This window comes from Penicillium subrubescens (assembly GCF_028828155.1).
Source record: "Penicillium subrubescens strain IBT 31985 chromosome Unknown utg000002l_segment0_segment0, whole genome shotgun sequence".
Classification (NCBI taxonomy): domain Eukaryota; kingdom Fungi; phylum Ascomycota; class Eurotiomycetes; order Eurotiales; family Aspergillaceae; genus Penicillium; species Penicillium subrubescens.
Genome location: NW_026643152.1, coordinates 1,014,484 through 1,034,768, shown reverse-complemented (window position 1 = coordinate 1,034,768; position 20,285 = coordinate 1,014,484). Strand labels below are relative to the sequence as shown.

Sequence of the window (20,285 nt, the reverse complement as noted above, 5' to 3'; positions counted from 1 at the left end):
CTGCGAGCCATTTCAAGTCAAAATGGCAAGCCTGCGTGAAATAGTGCCGCCCAGTTTCGGCGGCTCATTCAAATGGCACGCGTTTGGCCCGCTCGACAGAGGCTGAAGGAAGCAACTGATCCTCACTTAGGTGGGAACAAGCTCGACGGGGCTGAGGTTGAGAACAAGCTAGTAAGTTGCTCTGTTACGCCCGTTGTGGGGAGATATAGAAACGCACTGAATCAGAGGAATAAACCTCACTGATTGGCTTCTCACATCTTTTGGTGCGTCGCTTGCAGGTGTGGTGCCAATTCCTAGTCTACGAAACACATATTATATCTAACTAATTGCTTGTGCAAACTATTTGTGAAACAAATATACAAGAGAGGTGATTTCAGTACTCCCTCGTGTGTCGTAAAATTGCAACGCATTTATTCATAAGTTCTTGGATTCGCACTGACTCTCAGAAGACGTGGGTTCCGCCAGTAGCAGAGTCTTTTTTTCCACCATGGCTGGATTGAGGCATTGCCTATCCAAGAAAATATGAATAGAATGTATTAATACAGAAGGCGACATAAGTTATTGGAAAAGTAATTGAACGTGGCAAGCAAAAAGGTACATTTAAAATCTTGAAGATTATTGCTTGGGCCTAGAGGCATACGATATATTCTTGGGGGGCCAGATACCCTGCTTCCCTGGGGATATGATACCGTTTGGATCCAGAGCAGCCTATGGGATATTAATTAGCTCTGTGCAAAGTTGAGAGTATTCGAATCTGCAAGCGTACCTTCAGTGTCTCCACAAATCTCCGGTAGATATGGCCATTATAACCATATAAGCTTTGAACTGCGTCTAGTATAACGTGAGCTACATCCAACGTTCGGAGAGACAGGGAGAGACCTTACCCATGTGTTGGATGTGTGATCGGTAGTTTGCAAACCCGTTCTCCCGTGCCTCATCAAGCAATGACCGGATCAATTTACGCCCCCCTTGGCGGTGCTTTGGATTCGTTTTGTCAAAAACGTATTCTTGAACAAACAGGATGTATTTTGGGAAGACGTGGCAACCAATGAACGGGTCAACGCCTTCCAGTTCCATGATCGCCTTAGCCTTATGGAACCAAGCTAAGACTGTTGCTCCCTCGCACGGCAGGATGAGTGTTGTGTCAATATGGGCCCCCGCTCCAGATCCGTCAGCAGGAAGATTATAATCTGCTAGCTTTATAGGATTCATTGTGGGGACACCAGCGTACAAGCTGTCGATCTTGGTGTTATCCACGGGTTGGCCGTTTTCCCCTTCGTAGAACGTGTTTTCAATCCTGGCAAAGGGAATATTCGTGGATACAACCTCTTGGATGCGTTTCCAGCGGGCTAGGACAAGGTCCTTGGGACCGTATAGGGCAGCCACGCAGCGCCAGTAGCCAGTGTTGTACTTCTCCTTTAAATAGGCGACGGTTTCAGGGGTTAATGGACCTTGAGTACTCTGCTGCTGGTGTTTGGCTGCGTCATGAGAAGCAAAATGGTTGATGTTAGTAATCATATGATGGCTCTGCGTAATGCCTTCGCGGTCTAACTGCTGCAGCGTATCGATGAGGGGTGCAATGTCGTCAACTTCGGGGCAGTGAATCTTGATATCCATGAAGGATGCCGGGGCAATATCAACGGCGACCGCGATCTTGGTCACAATACCAAGATTACTTTGCAGAAAGAGGCCGTCTACTTGAGGACCAAAGCTGTTTCCACACGCGTGTGCGCTTGGGGAATTAGGGACAGCCCATTGGCCTGTACGGAGGACCTCCCCTGAAGGCAACACCACTTCCATGCTGCCGATGAAGTGCTGTCGGTTTCCGGAAATGGTGTACCCATGGCCACGATCGAGAGTCTACAAAGGCAGAGACATGAGCCAACGGAGATGACTAAATGCTTCGTGTTACTCACATTTCCTAGGACGCTTCCCCAACCCAGAGCTGGAACTGACATCCAAAGATTCATTTTATTCTCAGCGAAGTGGTTGCAAACCTCGAAGAAGGTCACACCTGGTTCCACCACGATGTATGCAAGCTTCTCATTAACCTCGATGATGCGCTTCATTCTGTGAAGAGACAAGACAATTGACCCGGCAACTCGAGGGGCGGGGCCGCCGTAGCTAAGGTTTGATAGTGAGCGACTGACTGTCATGTACTATCTGGGGGAAGCTCACCCAAAGTTCTTTCCCTGTGAGCAAACCCATAAGGGTACATTATGCTGATTAGCGACTCTGAGAATTGCCTGGATTTCCTCAACGGATACTGGACTGGAGTGCATCTTAGCAATCTATTCCTTCGGGGATGGAGTTCAGCATCGCATACCATAAACCAGCAGAAGCCTCGAATCCTTCCTCGAACAATGGGTATGGATCTCGAAGGTTCACCAACCCTTCGTCGATAATGACGTTCTCGTCACCGACGATGGCCTTGAATTCATCCACAGCACGTTGGAAGCTGGCTTCATCGTGACCTGGTGGGAGGGTCCTGGGCCCCGGCTTCCGTGACCCGAACGCCTGTTCATGGTGCGACTGAAGCTCTGGGACAGTATACCACTGAACCATTATGAATTGTTTGGGCGGTTCAAAAGCTCGATGTGGTGGGATATGAATCTGTTTGTATAATGGGAATGACTCTGGCGATCTTTTTTGTTTGTCTATCGAGGAAAATATGGGATCAATTAAGGAAAAATGGAACGCATAGGTCTTTCTCAAAATGGCCAGACCATAGACGCTGCTTTCATTCCGGGTGGGAAGTGCACGTGCGTTTTACAGAGTGGGTCCACCCCTCGTCATGCTGTGACCACTTCGGTGGGGAGGGTTGGAACTCACTCAGAACACCCCACTGACATTTCGGTGGGTCCGGAACTGCTGAGACAAGGAAAAGGAGTGTTGATGGCAAAGATGATGGCAAGATTCCTAGCGTCTTTTAAATGATGCTAGGGCTCATGTCATTTTCGGGAAGGAAATAGACCCATTGACCTTTGTGACTGAGACACGCCCGCATCACAAATTGTATCTGGACCAACCTCCAGTCTTCGCTCGTCTTCATTCCATCAAACACCATGGCGCACATTGTTCCTGGTGTCCCCACCAGCAGCGGGACTCACTTTCCCAAACATTATGCAATGAGCCAGTGGAATGAAGATCACTTGCGCTTCGAGGCAGATGTTTTCGAGCTCGAGGTCATCGGAGAGATTCCAAGCACAATCCATGGTGCCTTTTACCGAGTTCAGCCTGATCATGCATTTCCACCCAAGTTCGCCGAGACTGAAATCCCACTCAATGGAGATGGCAATGTTAGTTCATTCTACATCAAAGATGGACATGTAGATTTCAAGCAGCGCTATGTCAAGACGCCAAAGCTGCTGGCAGAGCGACAGGCCAGACGAGCCGTCTTCGGCAGATACCGAAACAAATACACCGATGAACCACTCGTTCGGGATGTGCTCAAAGGCACAACAGCCAACACTCATGTTGTCTTTCACGATAACAAATTAATGGCACTCAAGGAGGATGCGCCTCCCATGGAAATGGATCCAATCACCTTGGACACCATTGGCAACATTGACTATCACGGCACGCTTCGCTGTCCCACCCATACCGCTCATCCGAAAGCAGACGCCGACACTGGCGAACTTGTTTGCTACGGCTACGAAGCTGCAGGCGAAGCCTCTCCCGATATCTGCTCCTTCACTGTGGACAAGGATGGAAGAATCACGGAAGAGGTCTGGTTCCAAGCGCCCTGGCCGTGTATGATTCATGACTTCTGGGTGACGGAGAACTGGGTCGTATTCCCCATCAATGGATTGAAGGCGAGCCTGGAGCAGATGAAGAACGGCGGCGATCACTTCTACTGGGACGAGACGCTCGACCATCAGCTCCTTGGTGTGATCCCCCGACGAGGAGCGAAGCCTGAAGATGCGAAGTGGTTCAGGACACCTCAGGGCGTCTACTCTCACACCATTAATGCCTACGAGGAGGGCGGCAACTTGGTGCTAGACGCCAATGTCTGGACTGACGCACACTTCCCCTTCTTCCCCAACAGCAAGGGGGAGCGATTCTTCACCGATCCTGCTAAGGTAACCTCGCCTATTCTCCGTTACCGATTCGATCCAAAGGGAAGCACCGACACGATGGTCCAGCCTGAGGATGTACACGTTCGTGGTGTGAACGAGTTTGGTCGCATCGACGACCGTCTTCTGGGCAAGAAATACTCTCGCGTCTGGATTTTAAAGGTCGATCCTACCCACCCTGTCAGGCTCAATAACCACGAATTTGCTGCTCCAAATGCTGGGTTCAACACTCTAGTATGCTACAACTTTGAGACTAGAGAGCTCCAATCCTACCGTCATGGGGACGACTCGACGTTTCAGGAGCCGGTGTTTGTGCCCCGCCACGAAGGGGCCGCCGGGGAGGACGGATATCTTCTCATCCTCGCCGACCGCTATCGCGAGGGAAGGAATGTTTTGTTACTGTTTGACGCGTTGGACATCACCAGGGGTCCCATTGCCGAGATCAAGTTGCCATTCAAGTTGATGGACGGCCTACACGGTAGCTGGGTGGACGGTAAAGAAGTTGAAGCTGCGAGGAAGGCCAGTGCAGCTCGAAAGGCAGAGGAAGAGTAAATACATCCATTAGTAATATCTCATTATTCTAGTTATTCACTTACCTGTTTTCTCTTGATCTGAAGACCTGATTTGTGAAATTGGAAGGGTTCCGTGAACCTGAAAGACTAGACTAAACCCCGTAACCGAGCAGCTGAATTATTGAAAACGAATTTTTATGTTGATTAGACTGCACTATCTTTGATCTATTCTATTATGATCCCTGCGAGGGAATCGTTTCATGTCTAGAGGAATCATACAGTATTTTGGGAGTCAGGGTTAACGGGCAACCTATACTCCGTTGCTTACAGTTTGAATTTTTGGAGACGACAATGTTGACAAATGCCATGTTTTAGGTCTGAGGATTGAATACGCTATTACATGTGTGGTTCGCGCGATCTGACTTATCATCGACATTTGACCGAATTCACCACGTGAACTAGAATATAGCACTCCCTCCATTTACGGGTATAAAGGCTCCATTAATCCAGCCCGCTCTTTCTTCCGCCAAAGTCGCCACTGTCCAGGCTATCTCTTCCGGCCTACCCAGGCGTGGGGCGACAGGAGTGGCGTCAATCAAGGGTTGCAAAGCCTCTCTAACGAACGACGGGGCGGCTAAAAAAGCGTCTGTAGCAACCGGACCGGGAGCAACAGCATTGACAGTGCATCCGTACTTGCGAGGGAGTTCCGTTGCCCAGCACTGAGTGTAGACTTCGACCATAGACTTGGTGCCGGCATAGATGCTGGACTGTGGGCTTGGAGTGCGAGATGCAGAACTGCCGATGTTGATGATGCGCGAATTCTCTCGGGAAAGGTGTTTGAGCACGGCCCTGGTGAGAAAGAAGACCCCCCTTCCATTTAAATTCACAATGTCATGCCAGGTCTTTTCAACAGTTGAATCGTTTGGGTCGTCCAAAAATATGGGTCGGTTGATCCCAGCGCTATTGACGAGAATATCAATCTTGCTAAAGACCTTGACAGCTTCATCAACTAAGGCCTGCGGTCCGTCTCGCGTCGAGAGATCGGCCTCAACTGCAATAGCTCTTTTGGAATCACCAAGCCTTTCAAGAAGCTTGTTTGCGTTGGCCTTCTCGCTGGGAAAGGGGTAGTTTATAACAACAGAGGCACCGCGAGCAAAGAGCTCTTGAGCAATGGCAGCGCCGAGTCCTGCAGAAGAACCGCTGATCAAGGCAACCTTTCCGGCCAGTGAAGACATGATTTCTTGTGTCGTTTGAACAGTTGCAGCGTTTGCGGGGAGGAAATGTCCTGCGAGAAGATCCAGACGAGACATAATATTTCAATCGAGGGGTATCTTGACCTCAACAGGTGTCGACGAAAGACGTTGATAAGATGGGGCATGACTAAGCCCAGTCTTGTAACTAACTAACAAGTTACCTAATTTACTTGACTGACTATAAAATACCCCACCAGCGTGGGTCTGGCTTTCGATTGCCACCGTCGGAAGCACCATCGGAAGCAGGAGGTGGCATCGGGTGGGGATCGGAAGAAGCAAACGGAAATCCGAGAGGTATGTATGATAAGCGGCATTATCCCATCTCCCCTTCTTACTGAAACACGGAATTATGTCCTTGAACATTGTCGTCATCGGAGCTGGGCTCGGCGGGCTAGCAGCTGCCCTCTCTGTCAAGGAGGAATCGCCCCATCACGATGTCTTGGTCGTTGAGTCAGCCCCTGTGCTCGCAGAGGTAAGTAGTTAGTTGCCTGTTGTTCAACGATTCAAGGAAGAACTAACCTAAAAATGAGAAACTAGATCGGCGCTGGCCTTCAGCTCACGCCCAATGCCACTCGGCTGTTGCTCAGATGGGGACTGGGGCCTAGTTTGGAACACTTAGCAAGTAGCCCGGAGGAATTTGTTGTGCGTCGATATGATGGCAAAAAGCTTCTTGGTGAGCGTCAAGGCTTCGCTGCGGAAATGCTGGAAAAGTTTGGATCGTATTATTGGGACATGCATCGAGCCGACCTGCAGCTTGCTATGTACGAGCGGGCAAAGGCCCTCGGTGTACGATTTCAATTCGGAGTTCTCATAACAGATGTCAACCCTTCCCTACCTGAGTTAATATCTGACAAGGGTGAAAGGTTCACTGGAGACTTGATCATTGCAGCAGATGGCGAGTAGTACATCGGCTCTGTTGACTCACGTTTGAGCTAATATTATGATAGGGCTATGGTCCAAAACAAGGTCAGCTGTCAGAGGCCAACCTAGTCCTCCTCTACCTACAGGAGACCTTGCGTATCGGATTGTCCTCCATACAAAGGATCTGGAGCATAAAGAGCTCCTTGATTTTACCAAGAAATCTAGGGTCTGTTTATGGGTTGGCCCTGGTTGTCATGCTATATACTATCCTCTTCGAAATAATAGCATGATTAACATCGTCCTATTGGTTCCAGATAACTTACCTGATAATGTGGCTAAGATGCCGGGCAGCATTTCAGAAATGAAGGAGATATTTCAGAGTTGGGACCCACTGTGCGTCGGCTCTCAAATTTCACATTGTTACGGAAACACTTACTCAAAACAGTCTGCGAACGTTCTTGGATCAAGTTGACAGAGTTGAAAAGTGGAAGCTTATGCACTGTGAGTAGAAAAGCGCGGAAAGGGAGGAATGCCTACCCTTCAAACTTCTTCCTAACTTGTGCGCAGTGAATGAGCTGGATGAGTGGTTTAATAAAGAGGCCACCGTAGCGTTCTTGGGAGATGCTTGTCACCCAATGCTTCCTTACATGGCACAAGGAGCTGGATCTGCTCTCGAGGACGGCGCAGCATTAGGGATTTTATTGTCCAAGGTACAGAACCGGGAGCAGTTACCAGAGGTACTGAAGACGTATCAGTCTATGAGAGCGCCTCGAAGCACTGCGTTGCAAAAATGGAGCCTGAAACAAGTAAGAAGCAAAGTCATCTTGGACAGAACGCAGGAGTACTCATATTCTGTACCAGAGACACATCAATCATCTGCATGATGGACCCGAGCAAGAAGAGAGAGATCGGCTGGCAGTGTCTCAGCTCTATGACCAGCAACCCGGATACCCTTTCTACTGGTATGTGGACTGTCTCCGCGGAAAATGAGCTGCAACAAGCAGAGATCTGATCTTGTCCCTAGGATCGACCCTTCTGCACAGCAATTTACATATGGATACGACGTAATCGCAGAGGTCAGTACACATACTCATTTTTGTTCAAACATAGATTTTCATATTGACGAACTCGCTTCCGTGCAGTTGAAAAAGATCGGGGTTGAGTCGTCCATAAAACATAGCCTCTGAGAGAAATTGCATACTGTATGTAATATCACGGCATCCTCTCCAGCACGTGAGACGGCGTGGTGATGCTGACTTATTAACTTTCGACGTAGACGTTACTTATGATCAAATAGAGAATGCTCTATACCGTAACCTTTGCCGAACCCCACGAGGGATCAATCTGTAGATGATCTAATCTCTCCATCTTGATTTCAGGCTAGTAGGACACTTCACTTATTATCTCATCGGCAAATGGAGCTTACCCGGCTAAGCTGTGAAATGTGATTCATGTAAATTGCATCACCGGTTGATGCGTAAAGCTAGCTAGTATTAGGAAGCGGCCAACAATGCAATACAACTGTATAGCGCGAGGTCGCATGGATCGATAGACTAAGTACTGTGGCGAACTTCAATGCACGGGATGCGTTCTCTTCATTGGTTTAAATGTCGATATTTGTTCTTATACATGGCGTGTTGATCACCAATGGATAGCATTCGTTGCGCAGGCGGAGCCCGACCACAATACTTTGTTAACTTCATGAACTAGCGATGATTTTGAAATTATATCCATCAGCAGGTTGCAGCCTAAATCTGGTAGAAACTTTGCCTGTCAATTGGGACTTCCAATCCACATCTGGTCGAGGTGGGTTGAGGTGGCACCCGTTAAAACTGGAGAATATAGTGGTCATCTACCCCGCCCCGCCCACTAGAAGAGAGGACCCGCGACAATACGTCTCCATACGTGTGGCGTTGGTACAATTAAGCATGGCCACTGTATGGACTCCACACCTGGATGGATACAGGCTGCGACATGCCATTCATGTGCACAGGGTGGCGACGAGCATAGCATTGAAGGGTGGGGTGATTTATCCCGAATCAGGTGTCTGGCTAGATGAAGAATGACTTCAAAAGCGGAGGTGAGGTTATTGACAGCCTTCCTTTATCCTCTGATAATATTTCTCTCTCACAAATTATGGCTTCTCCACTTCCCAACTCTGTCTCTAAGGGATCCTTAGCCTACGACGAACTTCGCCGTCGGTTTTTCAACGGGCGGGTTCCTGATGTCCACCCCGCTGAGATCGTCAGCCCAACAACCACAGGGGAAGTTGTGGCAGCCGTCAAATATGCACGTCAACGAGGGTTGAAGATTGGCGTTCGGTCCGGCGGGCATCTGTTCTTTTGCAATTCGCTCCTTGAACGCGGCCTCCTGATCGACACGAGCAGCCTGAACCAAAACATTCAGTATGATGCCGCCACTGAGATCGCTGCAGTGAGCCCCGGTCATAGGGTTGAGGCTGTCATCAATTATCTCCGGCGAATCAACAGATTTTTCCCAGCAGGTCACTCCCGAACCGTTGCCCTGGGCGGCTTCCTCCTTGCCGGTGGCCAAGGGTGGTTCATGCGTGGATGGGGCTACACAGCCGACCGCTGGGTTGCCCAGCTCGAGATCGTCACTTCCGACGGGGAAATAGTGATTGCCAACAAGACTCAGAATGCCGATCTGTTCTGGGCGGCACCCGGCAGCGGCCAGGGCTTTTTTGGGGTGATTACGCGGATCTGGATCAAGACCATTCCTGCCCGAAAGCTCTACGACATGACGATAATCGTTGACTCCACCGAGATATTCAGGCCATTACTGAAATATGTGATTGAGACCTCCAAGAAGGTCCCAAAATACGGTGTGGATTTGTTCTTTGCGACCTTCTACGCAGATAAGGACGATCCCAATGGGGGCCACGAATCCAAAGCAAAGCGTGTGTTCTTTCTCATCAACGAAATTATGTTTGCGGATTCGATTGAAGAAGCTGGGGTTCTCGCAAGCCCATGGGACACCCTTCCTGACGAGTTTAAGAAACACACCGTTGCTACCATTCCTTTAGCAGAGAGGACGTGGGAAGAACTTTGGGCTGCGCAAGAGAGCCTCCAGCCGCAGGGAAACGGTGAGAGGTGGAATGTTGACAGCATTTTGGTCGACCCAAACGCTTCTGATGATGATGTGAGTACTTTTCTTGACGCGCTTTTGGTGTTCGGTTTATTCTAATGTGCTTCCCCTAGGTCATTGACGCTATTACTCCGGCGCTCTTCGATTTACCTACTCGTCTTTCATCTGGAACATTTTGCCCAATCGACTACTATCCGGACGAAAGGAACCAGGCTCTCAGCTTGCCTCAGAAGGCTTACGTCTCGACGATGCTATGCTGGAAGGATGCAAAGCATGACGGAGTGGTGGACAAGTGGCTTCTGGACGCCTACACCAAAGCTGATAAAGTCTCTTCTGGTCTTTATGTTGCGGACTTCAATGTTAAGCATAGAAAACCAAAGGTGAGTTGCCGCAGGCCCTGGCTGATGTGCGCAAATAGGACTGACATGAGCCAGGTTATGACGGACTCTGCACTGAAGAAGTGGCTGTTGATCAGAGAGAAATGGGATCCCTCCGAAATGTTTATCGGTCACCGAGGTTTTGCAAGCACTTTAGACATGCCCAATGCGCATCAGAAAATCTCGGTTAGTCACAGGAGTAAATTGTCTTAGAATTCTCTGTCGGTGTATTTACCATGTTCCTCTTATTCCTTTCAAGATTCATCAACTATTAAATTGTCTCACCTTAGTGCAATAACGCGTGGCTGGGACTCCAAATTTTTGGAAGCCTCAATGCTTACAATGGGAGCGATTATTTAGTATCAAGAATTTGACGGTCTCTGAGGGATACAAAAAGGCTTCCTTAAGAAAAAATTTTCCGAGCCATCTATAGTCAGTGCATTAATCAATGAATTAGAGAAATTGCACCCGATGACTGTCAAGAGAATGGCATGTTGATAAACGCACTCTCAAGATCCTTATAAATATGCTTATATCCGAGTCTTGGTAGCAGTATGTACTCACCTCATAATTGTATGGGTTACTGGTGGCCTAAGTAAATATATCGCGTAATGCTGTCAATAGCAAGATATAGTTGATGACATTTGGGATAATCAGTGACTTCCGTAGTAGAATGGTTTACTCAGGGCAGACTTTCTTTGTATTTGGAGGGAAATGACCATTCAATAGGCTCAGCAGACAATGGTTATTGACCGGTTGAATTCAAGCGCCGGAGGTTAGACGGGGATGAAAGTTATAGCAACCCCTTCCTACGACCCTTGTCGCTGCCGCTATCTCACTCTCTCGCTTTGAACCGCCCCTTATAGTGGGTATACACAAACCAAGCACATTGAGTTTCCATCGACTCGTCATTTTTATCGAGTACGATGTCAAACTTACGCACCAGCTGTGGTATCACCTTTGTCATCTCCAGCAAGCTAATATTCCTGCCGAGACAAGTCCGAGAGCCACCTCCAAACTAAAGAGGCAGGGTAGTTAGCTATCATTCATAAACCACTTGGAATCATCGCACGTACCGCAAACATCATCGACTCCATGAGGGAAGTCTTTTCATCACCAATCCAACGTTCCGGACGAAAGGCCTGCGGATCTGGTCCGTAGATGTCCTTATTGTAATGCAACGGCCATGCATTTGCTCCAACTTCAGTCTGTCATCACGGTAAGACATCAACAAGGGAGAAGTATCGGTTTAGGCACACATACCCCTTCTGGGAAGTAATGGCCTTCCAGCTCCATGCCCCCTTTTGGCACAACACGAGCCAACATGGTACCCACGGCCGGATGAAGACGGAGTGCTTCCTTGATCACAGCCTGCAGGTAGGTCATACCTTGGGCTTCCCGAAATGTGACTGGGTCAGAGATACGACCATCAGCTGCCATAGTGTCAATCTCATCTCGCAGTTTCTTGAGCTTGTCTGGATTTGTGTAAAGGTAGTACAGGCATGAGCTTAAACTAATCGCAGTGGTGTCAGATCCAGCCGTGATGTTGCTTGAACAGGCATCCAAAATATTGGGATTTCCGATAGAGCCTGCAGCTTCCATGGTGAGAACCTTATTCAAGAACGTGTCGTATTTCTTCGTCTCTTTGGTAGAATGCACGTTCATGTCACGATACTTATTGATCTGCTTCCAGGTGTAGCCAACAATCATCCGAGCATTTGACGTCTTGCCTAGGAGGGTGGCCAACCGAGCAAACCATGGGAGAACGTTTGGGACGACTCCAGCATAGGCTAGAAAATCGTTGGCTTCACGAATACCTGAGATCATTCCCGTCGTGTCTCCCTCATTTTCCATCATCTTGAAGCTCTCATTAAACTGGACAGAGACAACGGTTAGTATTAACTTCCATGTCCGAGGAACAGCATAGAGTGTCTGACTGTGATTTCGCCAATAACATCAAACGCGTAATACTGCATCCAGTGGGGGATATCGATCAGGCGACGCTCCTCCGCGAATTGATGTATCTTCCGAATACACACTTCATTCAACTTGTCGACCGCATTTTCATACGAAACCATCGTGGACATGGTATAAAGAGCAGAAATCTTTCTCCGCCTATCCTTGTGCCGCTCATTATCCAGCATCGGGAAGATGTGTTGTGTAGCAGGGTCCGGGCTCAGCAGTGGCGAGTAGTACTGGCTCTTTTCGAACTTCCCACCCAGTTCATAAATCTTCTTCACGGCTTGTGGTAAAGTGAAGCTGTACCGGTTTGGTCCAATCCGAACGATTGGGCCTAATCGGATTGTGTTGGCCGTTAGTGACGTCTTCCGAGCGACAAGCAGGCCAGGTACACAACAAACCATATTTCTCATGAAGCCGAACATACTCCCGATGTGAATCACCATTTACCACCTTTATGTATTCCCACCAGCGTGTGGCCCGGGCCAAGAAGGGACCAGGAATGCGCCGCAACGGTGAGAAAAAGAGGCTATACAGAAGCACGCCAATACTGTGACACCACAACAATGCCACACCGGTGAGGAGAGCCAGTTGCGTCAGTTTTTTACCGTCAAAATCATGCCACGTTTCGAGGCTCATGTACGGCGACATATTGAGCAGAGACAAGAGGTTCTCCGAGTTCCCCAACATTGGTATCGTAGTTAATGTTTACCAAATCTTCAAGTGAAAAGCAATCAGTTGACTATAAAATATATAATTGACACGTCGAAATTTACAGCAATCTTCGCACTCTATCTACCATCAATAAACCCCACTGAGTAAGGCGATACTGGGGATACTCAAGGGATCGAGGCCACCTTCTCAAGACCCCATTCCGGTGGGAGGCCTGGCAGATCACGTGTCTCCGAACTATCAACAGCCGTCTCCTCTTGGGTGGCGACATCGACACTTACCCACCAAGCCCCACCAGGCGTCTCGGACCCATGATGGCACTGGGAAGGTTAAAATGTTGATGCAGTGGTGGACTGCGCCCGTTGTCTGTCTGTTGCATCCTCATTGCCACCATTGCCTCATTCCTGTGGACAAAATCACCTAGCATGTCTCATAAGAGAGCCTGGCCGTTTGCTACCAAATCCATCCGGAGCGTATCCGATCTCGAAAACTATCTCGAGGGGTTAAATACCAATGACCCGCTTGCTTTCACTCCCTACTATGCACCAGATGCCATTGTAAGGACTGGGAATTCACCCCAGACTACTCCGTTAGTTTTGATCTAACACACTCACAGTTCAAATGGAGTGGCCAGCCTGACAGATCAATCAACGAGTTCTTGGATTGGGTCCTGGATGTGCATATCGCTGTGACCGAAAAACTCTCTCTTCGGAAGGCCATCTTTAACGGAGACGGTACAGTCATCGCGGCTGAAGTCACGATGCAATTCCAAGGCAACGGTAATTTTGAGACGGACAATTTTGTCGGAAAATGGGGCCCAGTATGGCCTGGAAATGGCCCGTTAGTGAGGGCCTACGTATGGTATACCTTGGATAAGGATGGACATATCATCGAGGCTATCGAGGACGCGCATCTATTGAAAGCTGCAACACGACCATCAAGGATTGGTAAATCACTTCTGTAATGACCAGCACCGCAACTTGATGCTCTTTGGTGATTATTGGTGTACGAGAAGAGCATTAGCGAAGACTAGCCCTGGTGAACCATACCTCAATCCAACGTTTGTGAGACCATCGAACCCCGGCACGAAAGTGGTATCATGGTATATATCAACTATGTGACAGCTACGGAGTACTTGGAAATTGGCCAATCAGGGCAACGGAATCAAAAGGGGAGATTGATTGAATTGAAAGACTTTTATTGATTGATTGAAGAACATAAAATGAGGGCGCTCATGGGGGTTGAAATACCCATGAACTTACAGTATATACCCCAGTTCTCTTAAGCTTTGCTGCGCCTGTAATGCTCTTTGCAAAAGTTTGGGGGTAGACATCTTCTTGGGGCTGCGACAAAACGGCTTTGATCAGAAGAAGGATACACGCATGTCTTTGCAAAAATTCACTTTAAACTAGTCAGCATGTTAGTCCACAACGCATAAAATCCTCCAAAGTTAATAATTGAGGTGGGGGACCCGGTGTAAATTTGACTTATTTGAGTTCCTCATTTACTTTGCACCATCTGCCCTGGAGGGCTTCGGCTGCAATGTGCACCTTTTCATAGAATATGCAGGAAAGCTAAGTTATTATCCAATAGATTACCCATTTTACTATCAACTTCGAATTGGCCGCCAGAATTCACAAGAGGGCTTTTTGTATTCTGAGATTCCCCCTGTGCCTGTCCTTCGCGCTACGCTGAGGGATCCTAACTCCTGGGAACTGTGCTGTTGATGATTTCTTTTTTGGCACGTATTTTGTGCCTCGACCTTTCCGCGTTGGCCAGGCTGTCTTAATCTTGTCATCTTTACTAGATGTAGATAGAATGTAGTTCTGATTTTCGTGTAGTTAGATGGAAATCCCTGATAAATAACTGGCCGCGGTTTGCCTTCTTGGTTCTTAGACCTCTCCTAAATTCGTCTCAGGTTCTGGCATGATCAGTTCCAGGTTATCAGACTTCTTGACGAACCTAAGACTAGACCTCGGCAGAGAGTCGCCACTCTCCCGGTTCGGTCCGACTCCACAGCTTTTAGAGTCGAACCTGCCAGGATCGATCCGAACCTCAGGTTCCTCAGACTATACAAATGGGAGAATATACACTACAAGTCAGAATAGTGGCATGTCAATCAGGTAGGAGAAAGGAACCAAGTCAGATTGTTCAAAGGCTGTTTCTTGAGGAGCGGAAGCCGCCTCTCCATGGCCGATATTATATACCATTTCATTCGCCTAACAGGAATGAGATATCTCCTTGTAAGGAAGCAGGGAAGTGGCAAAGACACGAGGCTTGTGTAACCTTCTCCGGGGATCTTCCTTGCAGGGATTTGTACACGCTCCAGAAGCGAGAGGATAGCAATCCTCCACCGAGGGCCTTTCGACCCAGCAGGTATGATTGGCCTCAGGCACCAACATTATGAAAAACCTCATGTCAGGGTATATCATAACAGACGCTAAATTTCTGCTCCCACTTTATATACTCGGATATCACGAAGAGAATGTCACGATATTCGCTTCGTATTATCTCCGAGCAAGCTTCTATAGCTAAGAGAGCTACCGCCGAAGCCCTTTTATCTAACTGTGCTAATATATGTTACGCGTTGCCAACTGGTCACTGTGAGTTAGAATGTCCACGGGTTATACTTGCCTAGTTCCAACTGCGGATTCCAAGAATGTCTCTCAATCGTACCGTTGCCTCGCGAGGCCTTACTGCGGGATGGATCCTGTTGAGGGTCTTGCAGAACGTGCCAGAAGTGCGCGCCGAGTAAGTCAATCACCAAGTGTTGCCACGAAGTGAATCCCCTACTCGTAGGTTGGGTTGTCTTAAAGGTGAACTGTGAAGTGCAAAGTACTAAAGGTAGTAACCAAGTAACAATGTGAGATTGATCGCGGAGAACTAGATACATGATGCGAAATGAGTGTCCTTATATATCTAGTTCTTCCTGGAGTAGATGGTCTTCTCGGGAGTAGCATCTACTCCCGAGAGTATATCGACTCCCTGGAGTATATCCTACCCCTGTGGGTCGGTATACTCCCAGGCGTCACGTGCCAGTTCACAGGTCCCAATGTTCTGTGCGTACGAGCTGCATTGGCAGCGGCCTTCGGCCGCTGGCGCGGTGGCACGTCGAGTAGGATAACATCGATTTTATTGGACAGGAGGCAGTTTAGATAAATTCAAAATCTACAGCGCAAACAGGCGGCCCATGGGCTTCAATCACCCTCTTATACTCACATCCACCTCACTTCAGTCAGGCAGGAGCAGATCATGGTATACCACATTCAGTGTGGAGTGACCAGTCTCATCTGGGTCCCGCAGGATGCAGATGTCATCTGCCATCCGGACGCGGGATAGGCTGGTATAGAGCTGGCCATGGGCAAAGACCGGCATGGTCAAGTCCAGTACCACACGGTCCAAGGTGAGGCCCTGGCAGCTGTTGAACGTGGTGGCATACGCTAAGCGCAAAGGGAACTGCCGACGCTGCACAGTCCAATTTGCGCGCTGTGGTTTAAACTCAAACGTGATACGGGGCAGATAGAAAGTAGAGTCTGCTGGTTCCGACATAGGATGCAGCTGCTGGAGTAGTTGCACCTCAACCACATTGGAGAGCAAGTTCACCACCTGTATTCTCACGTTCTTCACTAGGCCCTTCTCAACACAGAGGTTGCGCATGATGCTCGCAATGCAGGCTTTTTTTAGGGAGAGGGCATGTGGCGGCACACCCGATTCGTTGAGCATCGAGAGCAGATCTGCTTCGGCGCCCGTGGGGAGAGGGAAGGTAGTATCGTCTAGCTCCTTGATGGTATCTTGGCTGTAGTAGGTGGCTAGATTCAACTGATATGTTAGTGCAGAGAGAAGGACAAAAGTGGGAAAGATAGGACAGCTAGGAGAGGGAGAGAAATACTTGCAGGTCCTGATACATGCTCCAACATCAGTCCATTGAACAAATCCACGCGGGCATTGAACGGGCTGAGAAAGGCACGCTGGACGGCAGCAGGGGAAGTTTGGAGAGCATCATCAAGGAAGAGGAAATTTGCTGCATCATCCAGGGAGGCCAGATGGTGCAGGTGCTGCAGTGACACGCTGACTTCGTAAGGAGTCGTACCATCTCCGACCTGGTCCACCCACCTTGCATATACGGGATCTCCTGCATTCCTGATTGGGATAGTCAGCCGTAGGATCTGGAAATGGCACCAGAGGTCCGAAGTGCGGATGGAACTGTTGAGAGTGGCAGTTGGCCCAGAGCTGCCGTGGATCACCGGTGCCACCTGACGGAAATCACCCAAGCCAATGAAGAGTTTGTCTCCAAATGGTAGATCATTCCCCATGACATCCTGCAACAGCTGGTTAACACATTCCAGAACAGCCTTCTTTGCCATGGGCAGTTCTTCCCAAATGATAATGGTGGCCAGCCGCAGCAGCTCGGCGCGGTCTGAGTGGACGCTGATCTTGGACTGTAGGCCCACATCGGTCTCCTGGACCGGGATTCCGAAAGCGGAGTGAGCAGTGCGACCACGCTCATAGTGGATGACACTCAGTGCGGTCGTACCAGTGACGCACACAATTTCACCCTTCGCGCGTAATTGATCACAGACGGCACCTATTAGGAAGGTCTTACCGCGGCCTGCACGGCCATCAATAAAGAAGCATCCACCACAGCCGCAGTGTCTGAGAATGCGGTCGAAAATGCTTTGCTGATCTGCATTCATCCTCGCATACGCTGCCTCGCTCCTTCTGCGCAGAGTAGGTAGCCGATCACAGAAGAAGTTCAGCTCCAGGTCCACCTCAGAGTCATGGCGTTGTGGCTCTGGCAAGCCGCACTGGGCCAGAGAGGAACCCTGCGAAGACAGATAGCGTGCAATATCCTCCAGGGCCAGGTTTGTCGACTGGGTGGGATTGTGATCCAGTCGATAGTCCGCACACAGCTCCCGCTGGAACTGTGTCCACAGGTCCACCGCTGGAAAAGGCAGGTCCAGCAGAAGATAGGCGAACAGAAAGCGCAGCTGAGATGGACGGCTGTAAGCACTAATCGCGTCATTCATCGCATACACGGCCTCACGGACATCCTGGAATAGCCCCAGGGCGGTGGCTGCTTCCTGGTATGTCGGGTAGCAGCGGTCATGCACCGTGCGAAGGTCCTGAAAACTGGAAGCAGGCCGCACCTGTAGCAGTGCCCGGAGGTAGAAGAGCTCCTTCGAGCGTACCGGGACAGTTTGAAGTCGCGTGACGATTGCGCCTTGGCTGCGATGCCGTAACACCTTTTGCTGGAGACCTCGCTCAGTGTCCACAGTAGTGATGGGGACCTGACCTTGGTCAAGGGGATCATGAAGCGGCCGGGTCTCTAGGTAGTAGAGGCTAAAGAATTCGGTGTACTTCAGCCCGCAGAAGTGTGATGTAGCTGGACGCTGGAAATACCAAAGCAGGTCACTCATGGCGGAGAAACCGGGTGCCGTCGGACGGCGCATCCTAGGCAGGTTCTTTCCTTCCAGATGCACTGGAAGGCAGCGGACGGCAGGGATCTTCCGGACCGTTTCAAAGGCGAAGATACGGTAGACGGCCTCTGAGGAGGAGAGATATCGTGCATTAACGTAGTCCTCATACTCATCCACTCGCTCATTCCCATCCAGCGTGGATGAGAGACCGCGGAGGCTGAAACGGGTGCGATCTGGTCCCTTAAAAAGATATTTGAACAGGTAGAGGAAGATGAGCGCCGTGGAGCAGACATCCACAAAGATGTGGCAGTCCATGAGCTCTATCAGAGCCGGCATATGGGGAGTCACCCAGCGGTCCTCCTCCTTGCGCCGGCGGTAATGCATACGGCCAAGATCATCAATATAGGTGTGCACAGTGATCGGCTGGGGATAACCGTAGATACATCGACCATTGCGATTGCAGCGGGATGTGGGGCGGGTCAGATGGTCCCTGGAGTGTGTGTGGAAACGCTTCACTGCTGCATATAGCGTAGGATTCTCCACGGGATCCGGCAGCTCTGCGGAGATAATAGTGTCAATTTCAGACAGCGGTGGGTCGTGGCTAACCTTGATAATAATATGGGCATGTGGCAGGCCCCGTTTCTGAAACTCTGTCACGCTGATCTCATACGGTATAGGGCCGAAGTTCTCGCGTAAGAAGGCCTTGAGGGCATGAAGGCGCCGGTAAAAGACCCGACACACCACCGCTGGGATATCAGTGACATCCTGGTTTGGGAGCAACCGGGACTGGATCTCCGGCCAGTTGGGGTTGGTGGTCATGGTGAGGAAGAACGACGGGTTCCCGAGCTCTCGTGCCATGGCGAGAGAGTCGGCGACCTGGTCCGAGGCCCAGGCGCGAGACCCCATGAAGCCAGCGGGGATCTTGTTCTGGAAGAGGTCTGGTGCATCCAGATGCGCCGCCTCATCCATCCCCGCTGCCTGTTGGTGGCGACCCATTTTCAGATATTGCAGGCGCTCTTCCTCCGTCCGAGAGAACATATCTACTGCGTACTCGCAGGCTAGGCGGCCGAAGATCAGCATACGTGGCTCCGTCAGGAATAAATGCCGATACCATTGGATCTGCGTGCAGGGGAGATTCTTTTGCGACGGTTCGTGAAAGCCCCAGCCCGGCGTTCCGTGGGGAAAAAGGAGTGGGTACTGCAGGGGCTCATACTGGCAAGACAGGATTGGGACGAAGCGTGGCTGCAGACCTCCCTTGCGGAAGAACACGATCTTGCGAGTGCTGATGTGGCGAAGATTGTCTGTGTTGATCACAGCAGCAAGCTCGCCTCCAGCCGGGGGGACGGAAAGCTCAATGGCAAGCGGGGTAGCCTGCTCACTTACCTGGCTGACGGCATGACTCAGGATACGTACGTATGGACTGACCCGGATAAGAAAGTCGCGGGCTATCTGCAGAACATCCTCTGGGACGTCCAACTGCCGCGCATGCTGGGCCCGTTCGGTCTCATCATAGAGGAACCAATGCATGCTGTGGCCCTTCGCCGCCACATCCAGCAGCCGGTGGTACACGCGTCCTTCTAAGACAACGTTAGAGAGACCTTGAAACTGCACAAAGCGGCCAGTGGTGCCGATGGCCGAAAAGGCAAAGAGGTTATTCAGGCGACGGCTCATAGTGGAGAGGCGGCCGCCGTACCTGTCCAACAGGGCCTGAAGAAGCTCCTCACATGGTGGCAGCTGCGGCAGACGTCTGCGGCCCTGATTACAGCACCAGCCGTCCGGCTCCTGCGAGAGCAGCACAATGCCGCAGAAGGAGCATTGCCCGGTCCAGTCTTGGCGGAATGGTATGACTGAGATACGGCTTAGACGTTCCCACCAAAGCCCTGACCGAGCCGTGAGCAGACGGCTCATGCGATCCGTACGATTGCGACGATTTTTTCCACGGCAGAGATCGCACGTCCTATACCGCACGGAATGCCAAGGTCGGGCACAGCCGGGACAGAGTACGCGCTGGACAGAGATATCTGTGGTGGCGGAAGGCAAAGAAGTTGCCTGT

The 20,285-nt window shown here is 50.1% G+C and overlaps 8 protein-coding genes across 8 annotated transcripts; 4 read left to right on the top strand and 4 right to left on the bottom strand.

The window, feature by feature from the left end:
• Positions 1-615: 615 nt before the first annotated feature.
• On the bottom strand, positions 616-2,565 carry N7473_001799 (FAD-binding oxidoreductase; the record flags this gene model as incomplete). Its single annotated transcript, XM_057147739.1, has 6 exons — positions 616-708; positions 767-831; positions 885-1,860; positions 1,917-2,124; positions 2,179-2,271; positions 2,327-2,565. 6 exons carry the CDS (start codon positions 2,563-2,565, stop codon positions 616-618), a joined length of 1,674 nt encoding a protein of 557 aa, XP_057011393.1.
• A 500-nt stretch (positions 2,566-3,065) lies between these two features.
• Positions 3,066-4,628, top strand: N7473_001798 (carotenoid oxygenase family protein; the record flags this gene model as incomplete). The annotated part of the gene is made up of 1 exon (XM_057147738.1): positions 3,066-4,628. One exon carries the CDS (start codon positions 3,066-3,068, stop codon positions 4,626-4,628), a length of 1,563 nt encoding a protein of 520 aa, XP_057011392.1.
• A 418-nt stretch (positions 4,629-5,046) lies between these two features.
• N7473_001797 (SDR family NAD(P)-dependent oxidoreductase) lies at positions 5,047-5,898 on the bottom strand (the record flags this gene model as incomplete). Its single annotated transcript, XM_057147737.1, has 1 exon — positions 5,047-5,898. One exon carries the CDS (start codon positions 5,896-5,898, stop codon positions 5,047-5,049), a length of 852 nt encoding a protein of 283 aa, XP_057011391.1.
• A 140-nt stretch (positions 5,899-6,038) lies between these two features.
• Positions 6,039-7,692, top strand: N7473_001796 (uncharacterized protein; the record flags this gene model as incomplete). Its single annotated transcript, XM_057147736.1, is given in 7 exon segments — positions 6,039-6,135; positions 6,150-6,313; positions 6,379-6,743; positions 6,832-7,095; positions 7,148-7,203; positions 7,270-7,508; positions 7,564-7,692. Coding segments are annotated over 7 exon segments (1,314 nt in total), but the record flags the coding sequence as incomplete, so codon positions are not given.
• A 1,146-nt stretch (positions 7,693-8,838) lies between these two features.
• Positions 8,839-10,490, top strand: N7473_001795 (FAD-binding oxidoreductase; the record flags this gene model as incomplete). Its single annotated transcript, XM_057147735.1, has 3 exons — positions 8,839-9,861; positions 9,921-10,187; positions 10,242-10,490. The coding sequence occupies 3 exons, from the start codon at positions 8,839-8,841 to the stop codon at positions 10,395-10,397; spliced, it is 1,446 nt and encodes a 481-aa protein (XP_057011389.1). The 3' UTR covers positions 10,398-10,490.
• Positions 10,491-11,019: 529 nt separating this feature from the next.
• N7473_001794 (cytochrome P450) lies at positions 11,020-12,794 on the bottom strand (the record flags this gene model as incomplete). The annotated part of the gene is made up of 5 exons (XM_057147734.1): positions 11,020-11,202; positions 11,261-11,392; positions 11,448-12,059; positions 12,122-12,477; positions 12,545-12,794. The coding sequence occupies 5 exons, from the start codon at positions 12,792-12,794 to the stop codon at positions 11,020-11,022; spliced, it is 1,533 nt and encodes a 510-aa protein (XP_057011388.1).
• Positions 12,795-13,240: 446 nt separating this feature from the next.
• N7473_001793 (nuclear transport factor 2 family protein) lies at positions 13,241-13,779 on the top strand (the record flags this gene model as incomplete). Its single annotated transcript, XM_057147733.1, has 2 exons — positions 13,241-13,372; positions 13,432-13,779. 2 exons carry the CDS (start codon positions 13,241-13,243, stop codon positions 13,777-13,779), a joined length of 480 nt encoding a protein of 159 aa, XP_057011387.1.
• A 2,267-nt stretch (positions 13,780-16,046) lies between these two features.
• Positions 16,047-20,140, bottom strand: N7473_001792 (uncharacterized protein; the record flags this gene model as incomplete). The annotated part of the gene is made up of 2 exons (XM_057147732.1): positions 16,047-16,624; positions 16,705-20,140. 2 exons carry the CDS (start codon positions 20,138-20,140, stop codon positions 16,047-16,049), a joined length of 4,014 nt encoding a protein of 1,337 aa, XP_057011386.1.
• Positions 20,141-20,285: the final 145 nt, after the last annotated feature.